Source organism: Belonocnema kinseyi, chromosome 2 (assembly GCF_010883055.1).
Source record: "Belonocnema kinseyi isolate 2016_QV_RU_SX_M_011 chromosome 2, B_treatae_v1, whole genome shotgun sequence".
In the NCBI taxonomy this organism is placed as follows: Eukaryota; Metazoa; Arthropoda; class Insecta; order Hymenoptera; family Cynipidae; genus Belonocnema; species Belonocnema kinseyi.
The window spans coordinates 75,375,862-75,399,311 of record NC_046658.1 but is presented as its reverse complement, the minus strand read 5'-3'; the positions used below and the strand labels follow the sequence as shown (position 1 = coordinate 75,399,311).

At 31.0% G+C, this 23,450-nt stretch overlaps 1 protein-coding gene across 2 annotated transcripts in view; it reads right to left on the bottom strand.

The window, feature by feature from the left end:
* LOC117167063 overlaps positions 1–18,695 on the bottom strand; it is a 39,785-nt gene extending 21,090 nt beyond the window's left edge. The window contains exons 1-2 of one of the 2 annotated variants that reach the window (XM_033351657.1): positions 18,282–18,695; positions 5,646–5,981 (exon numbers count right to left, since the gene is read on the bottom strand). In XM_033351657.1, the coding sequence (XP_033207548.1) occupies positions 5,646–5,792 (147 nt within the window). In that variant the 5' untranslated portion in view covers positions 5,793–5,981; positions 18,282–18,695. Of the gene's footprint in view, positions 1–5,645; positions 5,982–14,612; positions 14,883–18,281 lie in introns of those variants that run through there. The other variant, XM_033351658.1, reaches the window with a different exon arrangement.
* Between the last annotated feature and the right edge of the window lie 4,755 nt (positions 18,696–23,450).

Below are 23,450 nucleotides of genomic sequence, written 5' to 3'. Positions count from 1 at the left end.
TGTGTGTGTTTATTTTAAGCCTACATCGCTTAAAATGCTAATTATCAAGACAGGGGATGTAGGGTGATTTTTTAAAAAAACAGGGATATAAATTCTTTTAAATTATTTTAATGAATAAGCATTATATTAGATTCATAAGGAAACCTTTATTATTTCAAGTGAAATTATATTGCATTTTCATAAAAAATAGTTGAATTTTCAAACAAAAAAGATTAATTTTTATCCAAAAGAGATGCATTTTCATTTATGGTGTACCAATAGTTGATGCTTTAACACAAACAAACAAAAGTTTCCGACCAAATGATTTAATATTCAAACAAAATAAAATTATCTTCAACTACAAACAATTCCATTTTTCACCGAATCTTCAACCCAAGAAGACAAATTTTTTAGAAGAACTTTTCTACTAATGAAGGTGTATTTTCAATTCGAAAAGTAGAATTTTTAACCAAGCAAGTGAAATTCCGAACAAAAAAGATAAGTTTTTAACCAAACTTTTTTATTTTCATTAAAATAATCTAATTTTGAAAAAGACATTTGAATTTTTTATCCAAAAAGAGGAACGTTCAACAAACGAGTTGAATTTACAAGAAAATGTTTTTATATTATGTATATAATTTTTTTAAAGAAAATATTTGGATTTTTAACAGAATAATGAAACTCTCAACTACACGGATAAATCTTAAACTAATAAAATTAATTCTTAACAAAACAGCTCAAATTTCAAACAAGTAGTAAAATTTTCAATCAAGAAGCTTGATTGTCTTCAAAAAAAGATGAATTTCCAACGAACAAAGATCATTTTTGAACCAACAATAGAATAGTTAAATTTTCAGTGTAAAAAATTAATTTTTAGCGAAAAAAGAACGAATTTTTCATAAAACAGTTAGATCCCAATCCAGGAAAATAAAATTTCAAGAAAGTAGTTCAACTTTGAACCAAAAAGTTGAATTTTCCACAAAAAAGATTAATTTTCAATTAAAAATGCAAAAGTGCATAATTTTCCACTAAAAAAAAAATCAATGTTGAACGAAAAATAGAATCGCTAAATTTTCAGTTGGAATAAATATATTCTCAAACTTCTCAACTAACAAAAACAACGAACTTTAAATAAACCAGTTAAATCTGCAACAAAAAGTAGCATTTTTAACCAAAAGGGATTAATTATAAACCAAAAGTATAATAGTAGACTTTTCAATTAAAAATAATGAATATTTATATTTTCTATGTGTGATGTCACATTGTGCGTCAAACCCTGGCCCTTACGTTATAAATCGTTACTAAAATTGTTTATCCATCACCCCCTGAAAATGTAGCGTATTTTTTAAACGGCCCCTTATAGTAGAAAATAATTTGCCACCTGATCGAGCCCGCATCTATATAACTGTAGTTTCTATTCTAAAAAATGTATTGCATGATACATACCCACATAATAAGTAAAACAAAAGTTTTGCAATACAAAAAAAGTATTTGTTTCAAAGAAAGAGCACCTTAATCATGCACATAATTGTGATTTTGCCAATTTCGAAGTATAATTATGGTAAAACATCTGTAGAAGAGAGTTTTTCGAAATTAAACTCGATTTTTCTTCCTCGCGTTGTGATTTGAACCTACCACTGTCGTACTCGACAATAATTCAGAAAAATGTCTGATTTCTAATTGTGGGACATGGAATTTTAGAAATAATTATTCAAATAATAATTCGTTATGGAAATCGACAGATTTAAGGCTAAATTATAATTCTTCGTGGAAATTATCTGTTCTAAAGTGAAAATTATAACGCCTTCCGGAAACTCCCTATCCTAAAGTAAAAATTGCAATTCTTAATCAATATTCATGTTCTAAAGTAAAACTGAAATGAAAAATATAATTCTTTACGAGAATTCCCCTAGTGAAAATTGCTGTATAGTTTCCTTTTTAGGCTCCGATACAGGAACCTATATAGGATTCTATATAGGATCCTGTATGTTTCACCTATAGGTGCCACCTATAGGAAATTACATAAGATCCTATATAGGTACCTGTATATAACACTTCCTAATAAGGTACCTAATGGTACCTAACTAATGGTACCACATAGTATTTAATGGTACGTATATCTGTAGGTGCTCCGGAAGGACTAAAAAAAGTTCTGCGCAGCCGTAGATGACATAGAATATTACTGCGCATCTGGATATGGCCCAATACATAAACTTATACAGGATCCTATATATGTATGTATAGGATCCTATAAGGAACCTTTATATGATCCTATGTCATATCCTATAGGTTAAACATATAGATTCCAATGTAGGATCCTATATAGGATTCTATGTAGGTTCCTATATAGGAATTTTCAGGAGGGTCCCAGTTCTTACTTAGAATTATATTTATTTTAGAAAATTTCCTGTTTCAAACTCAAAATTATGGTTCTTTGAGAAAATTTCCTGAACCAAAGTCCACATTATAATTCGTTTGGAGGTCACCGCTTTCAAATCCAAAATTTGCAAATTTTAAATAATGGATCCAAAATGGCCGTTCATTTCTTTAGTTTCATTCTGTCATATTGGGTTCGCCATTTGAATTTTGAAATTATCCAAATTTTTAACAGAAATTTGTAATGAGATACCCGAAAACCGCCTAGATATCACGTTTTATTGTAAAAGGATAAAACAGTACATTTTATATAAATAAAGTCTTAATTACTTTTTGGAATCGCCCTATTCAGTCAAATGTTAAACAGTTTGAACATTTTACTTCAGATTCATGTTCGCTGGTTCGAACTTATATATATGACACATTGGATTTCACAGATTTAATTTCCATACTAGTAGATTTGAGAGAAAAATCCCGGTCCCTCAACCAAGTTCCGGGCCATTTTCCGTTTTTTTCGTTGTGACAGAAATTTCCGATTTTTCCGATTTCCCGGTCAGGTAGACACCCTGGTAACTTAAGAAAGTACTCTTGCGACGGATAGTATCAGACCACTAAACGGGTGACCTATTAAAAAATAGTCTTGACATGGTAAGGTCCAGAATACAGTTTAATTTTTCTTATTGAACCGTTTCAAATCTGATTGAATTCTGTACTAGATGAGGCTTAGTTAAAGTAATTTTTCCCTGTAGATATTGAATTATCACGTGCAAAAGAGCAAAATAAAATTCGATTTTTAAGGAATTTTGTTCTGGAAAGTCCTGAAAGACTACGGAGTCCATGGATGAATCTTACAAGCAATAAAAACAATATATGCTGGTAACAAAGCGCGTTTAAGGGTTAATAGGAAACAACTGCAAGGTGTTAAAACATGATTGCGTTTTGTCTTCATGGCTATTTATTATATCCATAGACAAGTGTCTAAAAATGGCCCTCTTCGACGAAGGTTTAGATCTCAGGATAGTGTGGGTACGTGGGTTAGCGTTTTACGTAGTATAATAATATAAAACTTTGTCAAACTTTAACATAAGAAATAAATTTTAAAAAATAATAAATGCTAAATTCAGGTATAAAATTCAATTTTCAAAGATTTTGGATAGATTTACAAGACTTCAAAAAGACCTCAATCATTTCTTAAAGATTTTAATAATTTCATAAACATCAACGAATATTTTTTTAATATTTCAAAGATTTCACACAGATTTCGCAAAAATTGCAGGTAGATTTCGAGATTACAAAAAAATTTCAATGACTTCCCAAATATTTCAGAAATATTTTTAAGATTTCCAACGATTTCAGAAAGAATTGAATGATTTTTCAAAGCTTCCAAATATTTCGAAAAAATTTCGGATAAATTTAAAACACTTCACAAAGACTTCAAAGGATTTCCCACAAATTTCAATAATTTCACAAATATTACCAAATATATTTTTAAAATATTTCAAATATTTCCAAACATTTCAGAAGGATTTCAAAGGTTCTTCATAGATTTTACAAAGATTTCAAATATTTCGCAAAGATTTCGGAAGGATTGAACAAATTTCACAAAGATTCAATAATTTCATTAAGAGTTCAATAATTTCACAAATATTACCAAATGTATTTTCAAAATATTTCCAAAGATTTCAGAAAGATTCCAATGGTATCCTAAAGATTTCACAAAGGTTTCAAAGTGTTCACAAAGATTTTGGAAAGACTTAACGAATTTCACAAAGTTTGATAGATTTCCCAAAAATTTCGAAAATTTCGAAAAGATTTAAAATACTTCACAAAGACTTAAATAATTTCCCAAACATTTCAATCATTTCACAAATATTACTACATTTATTTTTTAAACATTTCACAGATTTCAGATTTCTTTCAAATTCAGTGGGACTTTTCTATAGCGCCAATTTTGGGGCTGAAGGTGGGTGGCAACTAACTCATTATAGCCCGCTCCGCTTTTGTTTGTTCACGGCTGAGTGCTCAGCTGAGTGACAATCACAGACAAAAGATTTTAATGTTTTTTCGTAGCTGCCGATCTATATTCAAGCAAAATTCGGAAACATCTATTTTGGAAAAAGTCAAAAGATTCGATGAATTTAATCATTCGATTTCAGAGGGGGGTAACTCAATACTTTGCTCCTCTCTGATCGCTTTCCAGAAGGGGGGGGCGGCATTCGTTCCTGTGCCCCCTAAGTTTCCGCCGCCTCTGTTCATGGCAGAGTCAATCGAATATTTGCAAAGAATATTCAGCAAACTGAAAACAAGCATGAAGAACATGGAACTCAAAATTAACGTAAATAAAACAAAAATTATGTTTTTTTAAGGAAATAGTGAGAAAACAATGTGCAACATTGACCTAAAAGATGAGAGAATAGAACAAGTAATACATAATTATATATTTATACCGATAAGAGTAAAATTAACGCGATTAAGATAAAAGTCCTGCGCATGATATGTGGCAAAACACCAATAAACAAAGTGAGTAATGAGATAATCCTCAAAGAATGCGTTGTAGAGGAGATACTAATTGACATATCTAAAACAAAATGGTGGGGCTAGTTTGGGCATGTTGAGAGAATGGAAGATGACAAGAGAAGCCATAAAAACTCAAGAGCTTGCATGAGAAAATGAATGGACGTGAAGGAACAGATCGAAAAGTGTGGCGATAAATAATTTATAAAAAGAGTATCAGCGGAGTGAATGATGCCTAAATCAAAAGATCCTGGATAATAATGGGCCCGAGTGTATAATCACAATAAATGTACTTTAACTTCAACTCTCGGCAGAACCTAGGAAGATGAATTTTTCGAATTCATATATTTTACCAAGGGGATCTTTAAGATTTGACTTTTCATTTGTGACATTGAAAATTGAAAAATCTTTACGGGTTAATGAAATACTAAACTTTTTGTGCAAATATGCATAACAAATTAATCGATTTATTTCCGTAACTCCTTGGCAAGAATTGAAGTTGAAGCACAACATTTCTGAAGAATCGGACTTTTATTTTTGTCTTTCTTACATGATAATATAAAACCCACGACAGCAAATTGCTTCAACTAGAGCTCATTTAACGCAGAATTTAATAAGCTGTCAAGGCCTTTTTCACCGATAGTTTTATGTGTACTCTAAGACTGCGCTATCACCTTTCCAAGCTAAGGCTAATTTTAAATAGGTTATGCAGTTAGCGGTCCAATTCTATCTATCGATAGTGTACATTTTGAGGGTATATACTATGTAAAACTTACTACGTCAGTATTGGCTGGTGTCGTGGTATTGGACGGTGACGAGGTCCACCACCCCGTAGTACTGCCAATGATACCAACTCCTGGCGAACAGTGGTTGGTACCAGGTCCAGCCAATCCAGCCACGTTCGACAAATCGCCCACGTCCATCCGACCTCGTTTATTCACTTCATGTCACCATCCGCCTCTCTCCGCACTTTCCTCGTCCACGACAGAGCCACCCTCATTTTTTCACCAAATGCAAATCCTTGCACCAAAACCTTTTTCGTTTTATCGTCACTCTTTATAAACTCCTTACATCCTCCTCGACAGACTCAGCTTTAAATCTTTTCAGTCCTCCTATTAAAAAAAAAAAACAGTTTCCACTTTTATTTTCAAATCATACAAAGAACAGGTCTAAACATTATCAAAGTCTATCAGAAATAACTGTTCGTAATGATGAAACCTTTCGTGAACAATATTTATCGCATAGAATGGGCCCTTTTTCAAAACAAAGATTTTTCTAAGCCTTTACAATAATAATAGAGGGTGACTGTAGGTCAGGGAAAACCTGGAAATCAGTCAAAAATCAGGGAATTTTATTGGTCAGGGAAAGTCAGGGATTAAAAAAAAAATCTTGCAATGGTTAGGAAATTTCTATAAGAGACACTTAAAAAACTGTCAGAGATAATGCATCTTTAATTTTCAAATTAAATATTTTAAATTTTAATTTGAATTTGTTTTATTCCTTTTTTTAAGATTCTATATATATATATATATCCTACATACTCTGGGCTTCAAATATTTTCAATTTATTCTTTTCACAGTTGCTTTCTCCTCACGATTACATTTTTAGTTAAAAATTGTATTATTTGGTGTAAAATTCAATAATTTCGTTAAAAAGTCCTGAATTTTTAATGGAAATTCAACAGGTGTTGTGAACATTCACCTTTTTTCGATAGAAACTACACTGTTTTGGGAGGAAATTAACTTTTTGCGGAAAAATGCATATTTTGGTGTGGAAAATGAAACTGAAATCTTTCTTGATTGCAGATTCAAATTTTTTGTAATTTCTGTCTTTTTAATTTAAAAATGTATTTTTTTAGTAGAATTTTGTTTATAAAATGCAACTGTATGGTTGAAAATTCGTATTTTTCTGTTGAATTCAACTATTTTTTATATTTAAAATTAAAATCTTTTTTGGTTTAAATAAAAATGTAACTATTCTAGTTGAAAGTCCATTTGTTTAATTGAAAATTTAAATATTTTGTTGAAAATGTTTGCCTTGGGTTTAAGCCAATTATTATTTGAACTAAAAATGTTACTTTTCCATTTTTGGTTGAAAATCTAAAACCTTTTTGGTTTGAAATTTCTTTTTTTTTCTTAAGGCGGTATCCCTATATAGATTTATGGAAACATAGATTTTTTTATTGTACAAATCAAAAGTATAACATTTCAAGAGTACTCTGTTAAAATTTTATATCGAAATTCGAAGCAATTTAGCTGCTATGGCTATTGTCGCTAACGTCTTTCAGCGCACGGAGCAGGTAGACATTATCTATCGCAAACTTTAAACGCGTTTATCTCGAAATCAGATTTTTCCGAGTTTATGGGCACGAGAACTCAGCGAATTTTCAACTTATCGAATAGAAAAAAACGCCATTTTAAAGATAATTTAATTTTCTAGTCGATATACCTCTTTGTTTTTGTGCAAAATTCTTATTTAACCACTTATTTGCATAAATAATAAATAATAAAAAATTCGAAAAATTAGATTTTTCTGTCATTTTGTGAAATAGTTTGTGCATGCTTTGAAAATAGTTATATGGAGGAGGTATACATCTTTAATAACAAAAAAGACCGATTTAAATGTTTCAGATAGGCACACGAACGATGGCATTGCCCATAAAACCAGAGATAAAAAAAAAGTTGTCAACTTTCGCGCGTCATAGCGGATTTGTTTATTAACATTTTGCATTGAGATTTTTTATGATTGTAATGAAAGGTCAGTAAATATCAGTCCACATTTGAGATTGAAATATTGTGCAGTTTTGTTACAAAAAATTCCGACAGTTTTCTTCGATTTTTCGCGATCTATATAGGGATACCCCCTTAAAAGTCAACATATTATATATATTTTCTGGTTGAAAAGTAAACTACTGTATAGAAATACGTCGTTTGGCTTGAAAGTAAAAACTTGAATTAACTTTTTTCTTTCTTGATTAGAAAATATTCATTTGTTAAAAATTCGTCATTTTAGTTTTCTTTTTATTCAGTTGTGCACTGAAAACTCTCATTTTTGGTAAAAATTGATATTTTTTAATTGAAATTCAACTGATTGAAAATGCATGTATTTTGTTAAAAATTCCCCCTTTTTTAGTCAAAAATTAATATTGTTTGTTGAAAAGTCTTCTTTTTGGTTGAAATTTGGTCCTTTGTATGAAAATATTAACTATTACTTATTTTTGTTGAGAATTTATCGTTTTAGACTGAAAATACAACTATTCGGATAAAATTTAACTAATTGATTGAAAAATGCAGCTTGTTTAATACAAGTTTAATCTTTCCCTTTAGTTGAAAACTCACCTTTGCATGTTGAAAGTTCAACTATTTAGTAGTTGAAAATTTAACTGTTTTTTATTGAAGTTTAAGCTTTTTCATTTAAAAATTCATCTACGTGGTTGAAAATTTATCTTTATAAATAAAAAATGTAAGTAATTTGTTAAAAATTCAACTGTTTTGTTGAACATTTGTTCATCTGGTTGAACCTTCAAATTGTTAGGATGCAATTTCAACAATTTTATTGAACATTCAACTATTTTGTTAAAAATGTAATTATTTTGTTAAACATTTTTTGGTTGAAATGCATTTAAAATACTTTTATTTTAATCTAAAATTATGTTACTTTACTTATAAAGGATTTTATGTTAAAAACGTTACAATTTCAAAAGGCTAGTCTTTGAATATTAATAGTTAGGAAAAATGAAAAATTGGTCAGGGAAAAATCAGGGAACAGTCTGGAAACTTTGAAAATTAGATTTTGCTACCACACTGTTTATTTTAACTATTAAAATAAGTCCCAAACCGTTCTAAACAATCTTTTCTTAAGTTACAATGCCAAAGGCAAATGCGTCTGCCGAATGACTTTACATAATCATTTTTTGCTTTTTTCCAATCCTAGGCATAAATATCAGTAAAACTTTTTTCTCGTTCGATAAAAAAAAGGGAGGAAAGTTGAAACTACTTCTTGTTTGAAATAGTAAGCGTGGTGTAACGAGTACCAGGGATTAATGGCGTGCTATAGCTACGCAATTATAAAAGGTGTCTTTCACGGAGAATTATAAACATCGTTCTGGGTGCGGATATGCAGTGAAAAGCCACGTTTCTCCGCAAACACAGAGTGAAGCTAAACGACGATAAAATCCGTTTCGAACGAGCGCCGCAAGCGGTCGATCTTTTAGCACAAGACTTATCGACTCGTCTCAAAAGTCGCCTCGTAACAGCGTGTTTACGACAATACGGCACCATTACCAAGTTAACGGAGTTCGCCACTTGCCGGGGCGCATAAATACGACCGCTAATTACACATCCAACACAAATTAATTTCAACGTCACACGAATCATATAAGCAACAATTATAAGGGCACCCCCTGTTAACCAAATTAAGCTGTGGGTAATTATATTCTTATTGGCTGGAAGATGTTCATCATCAACCAACAAGAACAGTCAGTTTTGTAACGTACTAAATTGTCATCTTTGGGATCTTCTCAGGATGGCAATGTCAGGTTCCCTCTTGGTATCGTGGTACCATTCTTATACCATTGTCAAACTAATGATAAATTGTAGTTAACTTTTATAACATAAGAGAAAAAAATTAGAACATGGTCCATAGTTCATGGTCCATTTCCCGAGGCACATCAATCCTACCGCAATCGACACATCCAGCACACATTAATTTCAACGTCACACGGATCATAGAAGCAACAATTAGAAGTACACTCTGTGTTCACCAAATGAAGTTGCGGATAATTATGTTCTTATTGGTTGGAAGATGTTTATCATCAACCAACAAAAACAGTCAGTTTTGTAACGTACCAAGTTGTCATATTTGGAATCTCCTCAGAATGACAATGTCTGGTTCCCTCTGGGTATCGTGGTACCATTCTTATACCATTGTCAAACTAATGATGAATTTTAATTAACTTGTATAACATAACAGAAAAAAATTAGAACATGGTCCATAGTTCATTGTCCATTTCCCGAGGCACATCAATCCTAACGCAATCGACACATCCAGAACAAATTAATTTCAACGACACACTGATCATAGAAGCAACTATTAGAAGTACACATTGTGTTAACCAAATGTAGTCGCGGGTAATTATGTACTTATTGGCTAGAAGATTTTCATCAGAAACCAACAAGATCAGTCAGTTTTGTAACGTGCCAGGTTGAAATCTTTGGAATGTCTTAAGGATGACAATGTCTGGTTCCCTCTGGTTATTGTGGTACCATTCTTATACCATTCTAACACCAATGATAAATTCTAATAAACTTTTACAACATAAGAGAAAACATTAGAACATAGTCCATGGTTCATGGTCCACTTGCAGAGGCGCATAATACGACCACAAACTACACATCCAGCACACATTAATATCAATGTCACACGGATCATAGAAGCAACACTTATAAGGGCACCTGTTGACAAAATTAAGCTGCAAGTGAATTGTGTTCTTATTTGCTGGTAGGTGTTCAGCAATAGCTGACAAGATCAGTCAATTTTGTAACGTACCAGGTTGACAATATCGATATAGATTGTTGAATTAATGATTATTCTAAATGTTCTAATTATTAACCTCATTCCCACATATCTAAAGAGTTCCTTAGGACATCAATGTCTGTCTAATTGAAGGCGCAAATACGTCTGATATCTTAAGGACGTCATTAAGACATGAGACGTATTTGAGCCATCAATTTGACTGATATGGACAACCACAGGGCATCTTTGGGGCATCCTCCAAATGAAAATGTCTATCTTCCCACTGAGTACTTTGGTACCATTCTTATGTAATTATGGAACCAACGATAAATTCTGATAAAATTTTCTAAAATAAGAGAAAAACATTAGAGCATGGTCCATGGTTCATGGTCCATTTGCAGAGGCGCATAAATATGACCACAAACTACACATCCAGCACACATTAATATCAATTTCGCACGGATCATTATATACATTTTCTTCATGAATATCCCAAATGTCCTAATTAGTAACCCCAATTGTACCTTTTCTGATATCATTCTTGGATCATAGTAGAAACAATGATTAGCTCTGGTAAACTTTTTTAACCTAAGAAGAAAACATGGCCCATATCCATCAAACTTGATTGTAGATTCAATTAAACTAACAATGTACGCCACTACATAGTTGGAATTTGTTGAATCACATAAATTGTAGAAAATGTAGTAAAGTTGTCATTTTTTAATACTAATTTCAAATGATAAAAAGTTGGTATCATTGTGGTAACGTACACCTTGATCACACATTAATTTCTACGTAGCATGGATCATGTAGTAACAATTATAAGGGCACCCACTTTTAACCAAATTAAGCTGCGGGTAATTGTGTTCTTATTGGCTGAACGCTCTTCATCGGCAGCCAACTAGATCAGTCAATTATGTAACGAACCAGGATGACAATATTGATATATTTTTTTTCTTGATGAATATCACAACTATCCTAATTAGTAACTCCTAATCCTACATTTAGTGTTAAGCTTCTTAGAACATGAGATGAAAACATTAGAACATGGTCCACACACAAAAAACAGTGGAATAATTTTTGTTGCAGCTCATTTGTTATGTTCTCGAAATAAGATTTTTTAAAATAAGAATACCTTAAGTTAATGCAGTAACATAAAAATAGCTGCATTATCATTCTCTGATGTCTCATTTTTGTTACAACTCAAAAATAAAACCGAATCGGCATACTCTTGAGGATCGGCGTTTTTATGTGAATTCATTACATTTTCTTATGCATTATAGATGTTTAATTATTAAACTGGCAATGGATGTCACCATAGTTCCATTTTGCTTCCTGGTTCTTATCAGTATATTTCAAATTCAAATCATCTTACTATACACTTGTTTCTCGCAGGTATTACATTTGTCAGATTGGTAACATAATGTCGAATGAGTTCTACATTTTGGTAAGATACCGATGTGAACCAACAACCAATATGGTATCACATAAATATAGAAAATATAGTAAAGTTATCCCTTTATCACACGGATTTTTCCAGCACAGCTTTATTTCAACGTCACACGGATCATACAAGCAACACTTCTAAGATCATCCCCTGATAAAGAAATTAAGCGGTGGGTAATTATATTCTAAAAATCAATTTCTACTTGAGTAGCAATTTAAAAAGGTATTCATGTCCGGGGGTTATATTACATAAATTGCTGATGGGCCTGTTCCAAAACGTTTTTTCAGTGAGAATTATCATCAGTTTGGATCAAGAAAAGAGTTTTTGATGTTTATTTATTAACAAATGCAAGAGCTGGATTCAGAAAGAAATTATTTTTTGATCAATTATTAAGAAACTATATAGTTAGATCGGAAAAGGAATGAATTTTGTATTTAATTATCAACAAGATATCTATTTGGATCTTAAAAAGAGTATTTTATGCTTTTTTTAATACCAATTTTAACAATTAGGTCACAAAAAGTCTTATTTTGTGTCTAATTATCAAGAAATTATTTAGTTGGATTATACGAGGGCCTATTTTGTATTAGATTATGAATGAATGCAAGGGTTTGATCGAAAAAGGTATTTTTTATATTTAATTATCAAGAAATTATCAAGTAGGATTGGACAAGGGCTTATTTTAGGGTCGCCTTGCACATCTGAAAGTCTGAAAAATCACATATTTCCGACGGTCTGAGGGAGAAATCGAAATATATTAAAAAATAATTTCTAAGTGGGTTGACTAGCTATTCAAAAAATATTCTTATCCTAGGAAACAATTTAAAAATTTTGTTTTGATCCGGTTTAAAACATTTTTCGACGGATATGCTTCAATCCCAAGCCGACCCTGAAGGTGTTCTTTAACAATTAGCAAGATTAGTCCATTTTGTAACATACTAGCTTGACAATATCACTATAGTTAGTTTGATTAATTAATATAATTTAAAATTATCAAATTGCCATTAATTGTCAGTAATTAATTTCCACAAGTTTGCAGATTGAATACTTTTAAAAACTTCGAAATTCGAAAATGACAAAACGCGCAGTAATTTATCTTTCTCTGATAATTCCTTCATCAAATTTTTAATTCATTCTGCTAAAACAGAAGTTGAGCAAAAGAAATTGTAGAGATAAAAGACTAGTGAAGAACATATTCTGCACAACCTAAAATAAATAAAAATAAGTGGATATTTATTAATTTAAAATATTACTCTTAATTTCGCTCAGATCCGTGAATTACAATTTCATCAAAGTTACGGAATTAAATGAAGCTAAAATGATAATTGAATGCGAACCAAAATATTTATAATTGCGTCTAAGTCGAGCTGAACTTCAGCGCAATAAATTATCTTACTCTAATTATGACGTGTGTATCAAATAGAAGTCAATCATTTGAAAATATCTGTATTTTTGTTATGAAACTGTGAATACATTAGTTTCGAATTAATTTTAAAATGGGACAATTTTACTTATTATGAAAATTGTCGGTGAAGGTAGCATATTTTTTCTCTAATATTTAAAAGGTGCCTAAATATGATTAAATAATTTTAATAAATTTTCAAAATTTATGATGAACATGTGAGTAGTGAATACAACTTTTTTCTGAATTTTAAGCTCATAATCATCAGACCTAAATTAAATTCTATGAATATTTTGTTTAAAATGTTCACGAAAACCAGAATAAAACCTGATTTTTAATGTGGAAAACTATAACAATATATAAAAGTTCATTAACAAGTTGATTAATGATATTGAAATTAAAAGCCAGACAATACTGCCTCGAATGGTATAATGAATTCATAGTAATTGATTTAAAATTACTAATTAAAATTAAAAAGGTCAATCATTGATTAATTTAGTTGTCAATTACTAATATTCAGTTAAATGTCACTAATTTCCTTCAGTGAACTTTCACTAATTCAATTAACCAAACAAGATAGAGTTTTCCATTTGTTTAAAAAATGAGTAAAATGATTTCCACTCAAATTTCAGTACTTTGTCACTTAAAAGTCGACCATTTTAGCAAATTCATAATTAACTAATTTAAGAAGAATTTTATTAAAATACTTACAATTTATTAAAATCAAAAGTAATTCCAATTCAACTTATTGAAGTATAAAGTTAACTCAAATAAGTTCGCGTGAATTAAAGCCAAATTTTTATAAAAATTAATTTCATAGGATGTTGACTATTATACATAAATTTAATGCGAATTCTAACATTACATTGCATTCAACTAAATTTAAAGGAAATTCAGGTAAATTCAAATAAGTTCCTTTAAATTTGAATTAAATTGTATTCATTTGAGTCAATTCAGCCAAAATTAAAATTAAAGCTACTAAATTCAAATTTGATTCAAAGCTGTTTTTTATCAAAATAATTTCACTAAATTCAGGTGAATTCAATATGAATCAGTCAACGTCTAATGAATTTTGATGAATCTCATGTAAGTTCAATTAACTTTAAAATGAAATAAAGGATAAATCTACCCAAGACCAATTTAACATAATTTAAGTAAATCTCAGTTTTAAAAGAACTTAAGTCAATTTTAATCCATTCAACAGAAAACAATTGGACTAAAAAGTTTTTGTATATTTTGAGAAGTTCAATTTCAAAAATACAAGCATAAATGCAGAAAGAAAAGTATAATTCTTATTGTTTTACGTGAGGCCATTTCGCATACATAAAAATTCGCAAAAGTAAGGTTGATTGCAAATATTTTTCTGTTGAGAACACTCACCTAAATCTTGATTTAATTCTTCTGCAAATACTTTTGTGCATTCCAAATACAATTCTGAGTGTAAAATTGTTAGCGATTAACTTCTACGAACTCACAATCAAGTTACCGTAATTAAAAAGAAATATTACGTTATCGCGACAACTATACGGCCATCAATTTGATCTAAAGTCCTTCCAGCTGAATGACGAATTAATAAAGATTCGCATTCACGGATATACCGGTTCAGTTAGCATACTCAGGTCATAATAATAATAAAATCCGGTAGGTCTTCAATCGACTGATATTTGTTTCCAACCTCGATTTGAAATCGAGATATCATAGCACTGACATTCAAACTTGAAGAAAATATGGAAAAATATGAAAATAAAGGCTGCCAGGAAGCTAACAATAACCACCTTATTCGGTCATAATTTATACTAAATGAGTAATATTTATCAGAGACTGATTTGCGTTACGAAATTAAATTCCTAGATCATTTTTAAAGCGTGGGTGTTACTTTGATGGCGCGAGGCTCCTATTTTTATTTATTGGCGCTCTGGAAGGTTGAATATATAACATTCTACAAAATGACCTTATGACAAATAAAATATCCTTGATTCTGTCGGTTTTTGTATCGAGAGTTTTTAGTCATTTCATTTTCATCGCGTGTTAAAAATCACATTCACTGATGTTTTCACATAAATATTATTTATTATCAATATTATTCATGTTAATACCAAAATAAACACTCATGTCTTATAATACAATATTTTAACTGTTCAAAAGGATTTCCAGTATGCAAAACTATAATGTAATACCGGCTCAAACTTTTCAATTTGTTATACTTTTATTTCCTTAAAATAAAAACACTGCAGCTAAACAACGTAGATTTATATTGTCTACATTTCGAACTTATTTAACTTATAAAAAAAATTCTAAATTCATACAATATTTCATACCGAAATGTTACGCCTTAATATTCTAGTCAGTTTCAAACAGGCACGGTAAAGTCGTTCACTATCAAACTTGTTGATAAACAGTAAGTTTAAAATTATCAGAGTGTTTACGTTTTATACATTACGTAATTAAAAATTTGTAAAATCTTATAATTAATGTCATCTCACTCATTAATAAAAATGTTGGCTTTGATTTCATTTGATTATAAGCCTAAAATAAAATACAAAACATATACACATATAATATTTTAAAAAGCTTCGACAACATTTTAACTTTTAAGCAAAATATATGGACTCTAAATGGAGCACTTTAATTTTCTAAATTTGCTAGTGAAATAATGAACTTTCAAAAAACAAATCAATTTTCATCAAAGAAGTACAACTTCAAACCAAGTAGTAGTATTTCAGCCAAATAAGATTAATTCTCACTGAAAAATATAAAAGTTGATATTTCAACAAAAAAGGATTTTAATTTCGAATCAAAAAAGTGAATAGTCAAGAAAAAATATAGAAGTAGACATATCAATAAAAAAAGATTTTAATTTTTTATCAAGAAGAGTTAAATACAACTTAAAAAATCCGTATTTTTACCAAAATTCGATAGTTGAATCCTTAACCAAACAGATTAATTTTAACCAAACATTTGCTTTTTTAAAAAAAGAAGATAGTTTCGAAGAGAAAGAGATGAAATTTCAAACTGAAAAGACAAATTTTAAACCAGGAAAGATATTTTATTTTAGTCAAGAGCAAAAAATAATTTCAACCAAATTGTTGAATTTTTAAACCAAAAAGGTGAATTCTCTAGATAACAGTTGAATTTTCAACCCGAAAATATGAATTTAATGAACCGAAAGGTTAATGTTTAACACAATAGTTTAATTTTATTCGAAACTGAAAAAATTTTCCACAAAGAACGACAAGTTTTCAATAAAAAAGTTAAATTTTTATGTCAATAAGACGAATTTTCTACGAAACAGTTGAATTTTCCACAAAAAATAGTATAGTTAAATTTGCAGTTGAAAAATTGATTTTAATACAAAAAGAAACGTATTTTCTACAAAATACTTAAATCTTTTGCTGAATAGTAGAATTCTTGATTAAAAGAGATGAATTGTGAAATAAAATATAATAGTAGACTTTTGAATTAAAAAGAATAAACTTTCAACGAAAAATATTTGCAGATTTCTTTATGGGGGTCCATTAAGTAAGTTCTAATTTAAGGGAAAATTAAAAAAAAGGGGAAGTTTCATGATAACAGGGAAAAAAAGAAAAATTCTTTTTAAAAGTCTGTATTTAGATGATTTACTAATTAGATTCTATGTGACCACCCCTCCCCCTGGTAGTGTGATGTGTTTTTTAAAAGGCCCCTGAACTATTCAGAAATATGAATAAAATCTAAATCTTATAAAGATTCAATTACTTGAAAAAAGAAACGACTCTAAAACAAAACTGTGAAGATTTCTCATGAACATTTATCAGATACGACCGCATATAACTGAAAGCAAGAAACTCAACAATAACCATAAGCTCCATAACCTGCAGCCCCATACTATTTATATCTTCGCTCAGAAGTTTTTCCTGGCTGAGTCACCTGGCAGACTATAACCTCCTCACGTCGAAGATACCGCGAGGTTGTAATGATTGAACGTTTGCAACACGCTTTTTTCATGAAGAAGCATATAGAAAAGAGAAAAACACGAATTGGTTTTGCGAGCTTCTCGCGATCGTTTGCAGGCACCAATGAGTGACAAGCGATCGAATGGCGACTGCAACATTAATGAACCGGTTGTGAGCGGCACGTCACTCAGATATCATCGACGGCTGACAGTTAAAATTGTTGTTCGCGGCTCCGTGACAAATTAATCGTCGGCGCGCGAATAGAGATTTTTTGAGCCCACTCCGTCGGCTAGTTCGTTAAACTTCAACCAACAATTCAATGCATATGGTATTCGAGCCAGGATAATTTATCTAAACCTATAACGAGCGATCGAATTTTTGCAATTAAGTCGAGATCAATCGATACAGAGGGGTACAAAGTGGATCTGTCAAAAAGAGAATCTTCGAGGATTCAAGCTATAAAAAAAACTTTACTTGTATCCTGTTCAATTTTGCTCTGTAGTTAATGACTTTTTTCATTTCTGAATGGCTCTTTATGTCAGTTCGGTGGACATAATTGTTGCTATTGGAAAGGAAGGAATCAAAATCCATCAATGTCTTGATGCTCTTCAAAAAAATTATGGTCTAAAAGTCTTTTGAAAATAACTATTGTAATTCCTCTAGGCTTCGATACATAGTTTATATTTATTAACATTCAATATCACTCAGATATATAAGAAATAAATCTTAATCTTATCAATTCGATCTTGACAAGAATCGTTTCAGCATGTTGAAAGCATTCGTATTTCCAAGGAACAAATGATTACACAAAGAGCTATTTGTTGAATGTTCACCTCTAGCCTTTGTTTTTGCATGAAACGTGACTATTATTGGTTTAAAAACGATGGATTGGCGTCAAAACATATCAGGAAAACTAAGTGACATTTACGTAAGTTGCGTTTGCATATGTAATGAGAAAATTCAATTACTCGGAAGGACAATGCATGCAGATTTAAAACTGTTATGAATTGATCATGATTCATCAAAAGATTTCATCAAAGAAATTAAATAGACTGACGAGATAATCTTCCTAGAATAGAGAATAATAAGATATGCAATTAGGATTTGCAATACCTACTTGATCTAAAAGCGCACCATACTCCTAATCCAACATGATCACTGTATCACTTGGTTTGTAGCTACACCAAGAAACACTTTTCTTCTTCGTCTTTGGTAACCATGCATGGAATCAGCATACGATTGTCCACCCTTGGTATTCCAAAACCATATAAACCATAGAAAATTCCTGATCACTGAGGCACTAAAAGAAAGTAACGTCGCTTCTACAATTCCTGACGCGACAACTTGCAAATTACCTCGAATTTTCTGCCAGGAAGAATTACACTTTAAAATATATAATCTAGGCAAATCATAGCACACAATTTTTGGATGAGGATACGGCGCGAAGAGTGATTGAACCTGTAGCCGGCCGGTATATGTGCGGGGCGTGCGCTCGTGTAGCACGTGGCCGCAAGACTGAATCCCCTACCTTTGATTCCGTCAGTCCGTTTGTCCGTTCGTCCTTATCTTACCTACTCGTATAGGAGAGTAGGAATACAGCGGCCTTCTCTTCTCTTCCCTACTCTTCTCATCAGTAGCATCCATCCTCCTTTGGCTACAAGTTGAGTATGGGCAGGTCCGGCTTTAGGGGCGGGCGAACTGGGCAACTGGTGGTCTCTGATACCACTCTCTGATGACCATATACATCATCTACTTGATCAAACTGCTTGTAGTCCCTTGAAAACGCCTTTGAATTGATACCTGATGCCCAAGAAATATTAATTCTCGGTAGCATTGTAATATCATGGTGATATCAAGATGATACAAACATTGGAAGACTGTGGTACCATATTCTTATTGTACTTTATAACCACCAAGTTGGCATAATATTGTTAATACGTTTCACAATAAAACTTGCGTGGTACGGCATTGGTGCCACTTTGGTAGTAATGGTACATTCTCCATGATTAATATGAGCGGGTAGGCACCTTGGTAGCCTTACATTTGAATGTCATGAAATGTTGTCACGTACTACTTTCATATGTAAAACCTTTCTGCCCACCTATAACTAGTTTTTTCCTACTTTTGGAAACAAACTACATATAATACACTGGTACCACATACTGCTGACCTAATTTTAAACCTATTCAATATGGAAACTAATATTTTCAATATAGTACCAATTAATATTCTTAGATTTAAAAACCTGAGACTCATAACTTTTGATACCATGCATTTTCAGCATATATCATAATAAAGGATAGTAAACCTAATATAATAAAGAAAGCACTATTTTAACTCATTACATTTAAATATTTGAAGATTTGCTGGTTAATGTCCGCTGAATGCTAACCATGTCGTAATTAGTAACCTCAATTGCACATTTTGTGTTACCATTCTTGGATCATTGAAGAAAATGTGATAAACTCTGTGAAACGACTATATATCTAACATAAGATAAAAACATTAGAACATGGTCCATATTCGTCAAATTTGATTTTAGATGCTTAATTAAACTGAGAATGTGTACCACTGCATATTACAATGTTCTAACCTGTTTCTTGTTTATACTTCAAAATCAAGTCTTTTTACATAAGTGTTGTTAACATGGTACCAATAGTATCATTGTTGTAATGTACTGTTATTTTGTTACTATCATCCTCTAGAGTACATATTGATACGACTTTAGTAAAATTGTTAACAATACACCAGATCAGTTAATTTAAATAGTTAGTTGCAACCTTTTAATAGCAGTTTTCGGAAATGGTAGTTGTCTCGTATCATATTGGTACCATAATGATACAATCCAGGTAATTATAAGAAAACTGGAGAAAATGATAAAGCCGATAAATTTAACAATAATAACATGGTCTGCTGAATGTCAAATCACTTTAATATAAGTCTATCATTTCTTTAATGTGGTACCACATATATATTATTACCATCAATCATAAAGATTATGGTGCCAATGTCCTAATTTAGGTATCTCAATTTTATATCAATTTAATATAATAACAACACGCTAAAATTACTACCAAATTCACATTCTCATATTAGGAACCTATTGTTAGAGCAATTTAGCCTTATAAGAACATAATAAGTATTGGGTACCAATGTGATACCTAGTGGTAATATGTTTTTATTCGTATTGGTATCCTTATGGTTGTTGCTATCATGGTTACATTTTAGAAATAATATAAGAGCATTTGGCCACAACATAAAAATAATTTTTAGAATTGTGTTCTTATCGTTTAAACTCATAACTTCATTGGTATCACATTGTTACCATACTGGTACCATATTGATGACAATTCTTACATCGATAATAAGGGAATCCTAACGTATTCACCCTAATTGCAGATAAATTTAACATGATAAGAGATTTATACTATAGTGGTACCACCGGGTACCAAATTGCTAATTTTATATTGCTTATACAATAACATTTACCAATCCATTACCACTTGCTAATTCCATATGGAATCTTGCTTACTATATAATTCATGGAATATACCTAAAAAAGTTGCAGTAATTATAAAGTGAATATGGTCACATGTTCAGTTGAAGGGAATAATAAATAAAGTATAAATAGGGTTCTGATCGAGGTGAAGACATCCCTGAGAGTACCTCCAACCTGTTGTCCTCTCCACGAGTTCTCCTTCTCCTGGTCCCAGCATCCAGCAGCCTCCTCCACGAGGTTTACCACCTCCTTCAATTCTTCCTCTTTTCTCATTCTTTGTAGCCTTCCTCAAGTTTTTCCTCATCTTCCTCCACATCCCTCTCCTTTTCTTTCCCTTTCTCTTCCAATTGATCTTCCTATTCCTATACATATTGTGCTGACCACTACACACACGGAAGAATGTGCTAATGCGTGTACTGCATTTTTCCTTGTTTAAGATAAACGTGGTGCGCACATCAATACGCACGCACATGAGCTCCACGCCTTTTTAACTATCATAACCTACGAGCGAGTACAATACGTACCTTATCTACTCAGGCACGTACCTTGCACCTGAGAGGTACGGACGCGTAAGTGCGTGCCGGCTCGAGGTAGTCGATACCAACAGGTACCTTCATGGCATTGATCCGAGGTCACTGCGGAAGTAAAATCAAGATTTGCCATTGTAGAAAACAAAACTACGAAATAGGAAATCATGGAAACTATCATTTATATTCTAGGCACCTGAAAGGTCGTCCTGTCAAATCAAAATTATTGTTAGAATTTATTCACAGAATTAACGTTGAATAGCAGTAATCAGGGGGGCCTTTGGGCTGAAAAATGATCAGGAATTTTTTGAGACCGGGAAAAACCGGAAAATGAAAGTTACTTTATTTTTTGACAGGGAACTTTAGAAACTTTTAGAAGAAAAATCTATCCAATCACTTAAAACATCACAAATTTCGTATCACATGATATAATGCAATTTAGAATAAGTTGAATTTCAACTTTTTAAAATTTTAAGTTCAATTGTTAACTTTTCAATTCTGATATCATTCAGATTACAAGTCGTAATTCTAGAATCTTTTACTTTCAAAAATGTTCAATTTAAGATCTTCATTTTTGAGCGTAATATTTAAATTCAAAGAATTGTTCAATTGCTAATGTCTTTGAAAATTACAAGTGAGCAATAAGTGATTTTACAGGACGATTCTAAATCTGTTAAGAATGAAAGATTTTAACGTTAACAGTCGAACTGTTTTAATTTCTACCGAATAGTTGAATTTGCAACTTACAAAGAAAAATGTTTAACCCAAAATGGATCAGGTGCATTTTCAGACCAAAAATTAATTTTACACACAAAAAAATGGCTTTCAACAAATTGGTTAAATTTGTGAATAAATAGTTTAAATTTTAAAGTAGCAGTTTAGTTTTTCACCACGGTAATTGAAGTTTGAACCAAAAATATGAATGTTTAACAAAAAAAAGTTCATTTTCAACTAAATTGTTTAATTTTCTACCAAATTTTTGAATTTTCAAGTCTAATCGACGCATTTTTTCAAAATAGTAGATCTTTCAAAGCTAAAAATGAATATTAAACACAAAATTGAATTGAAACCAAATTAAAACTGCAACCAAATAGTAGAATTTTTAACCAAACGAGGTGAATTCCAAAACAAAAATATAGCAGAAGAATTTTTAACAAAAACAAATTAAATTTTAACCAAGAATAGTTGGAGTTTCTCTTTGGATTCTATTAATTGAGTTTTCGAATGTAAAAAATGACTAAAAAATGTCAAATTAATTAAATAATTTTGAAAAGTGAGAATGATTTTTTTACCAATTCCCTGTTCAAACTCAGAATTAGAGTAATAAAATATAAGAAACCACTTTGATCTGAATGTTTTAGTTCATTCGAGAGAAAATTTGGTAAGAAATTATATATCTCTATATTTAACACTTATACTGATTTATAATAAATGTAGGATATCCGGTTAAATTTTTTTAAACCATTTACTTCGTCTGCGAACTCTCAATTATTCTATGATTACTCTTACATACCTGTTTAATAAATAATCCAAGGAGAGAATTAAACAATGATAAAGAAAATAAGTTCTACAAGAAAGTGGGAGGTGCTCAATAATCTGCGACCAATAGAAACAGCTGCCACCCACGAAGCAGTAAAAATTAATTTATCACTAGATCGCCGCCTACGCCATTGCTCGATCATTCGACGATTCTCCAGCATCCCACGAGATAGCGTTATCTGTCGGGTCTTCAATTCACCCACGCTCACAGCAAATTTTTTTAACGCAATCTTTATAACTTACTTTTCTCCTATTTAATATAAATTCTAGTCATAACTGCACTGTATACAGTAGTCTGATAAAATCAATCTTCACTTATTAATATTATTTTTGAAATTAACTAAATAATTTTATTTTTTTATAATTTAAATAAGAATTAAGATGGAATGTTAACAGTTGTGGCAGTGTCAGTGGTGCAGTTCTAAACCAAGGAGAGACCCGGTGGTACTATCCATAAACTACTTTACCAATCCAGCAATATCCAGAAATATTTTTTGTTACAAAAGTTCAGTTTTTGTTTTAAAAAGCTACTATTTCATTTTTGGTTTAGAATTCATCTCGTTTGGTTAAAATTTTAATTATTTGGTAGAAAATTAATTATTTTGTTGAAAATTCAACTATTTTCATGAAAATTCGTTTCATGTTTGGTTGAAAATAAATTTTTTAAATTGATTAATTGTTACATGCACCGAATCGTTAAGAGTTCTTTTTTTTTTTTTTT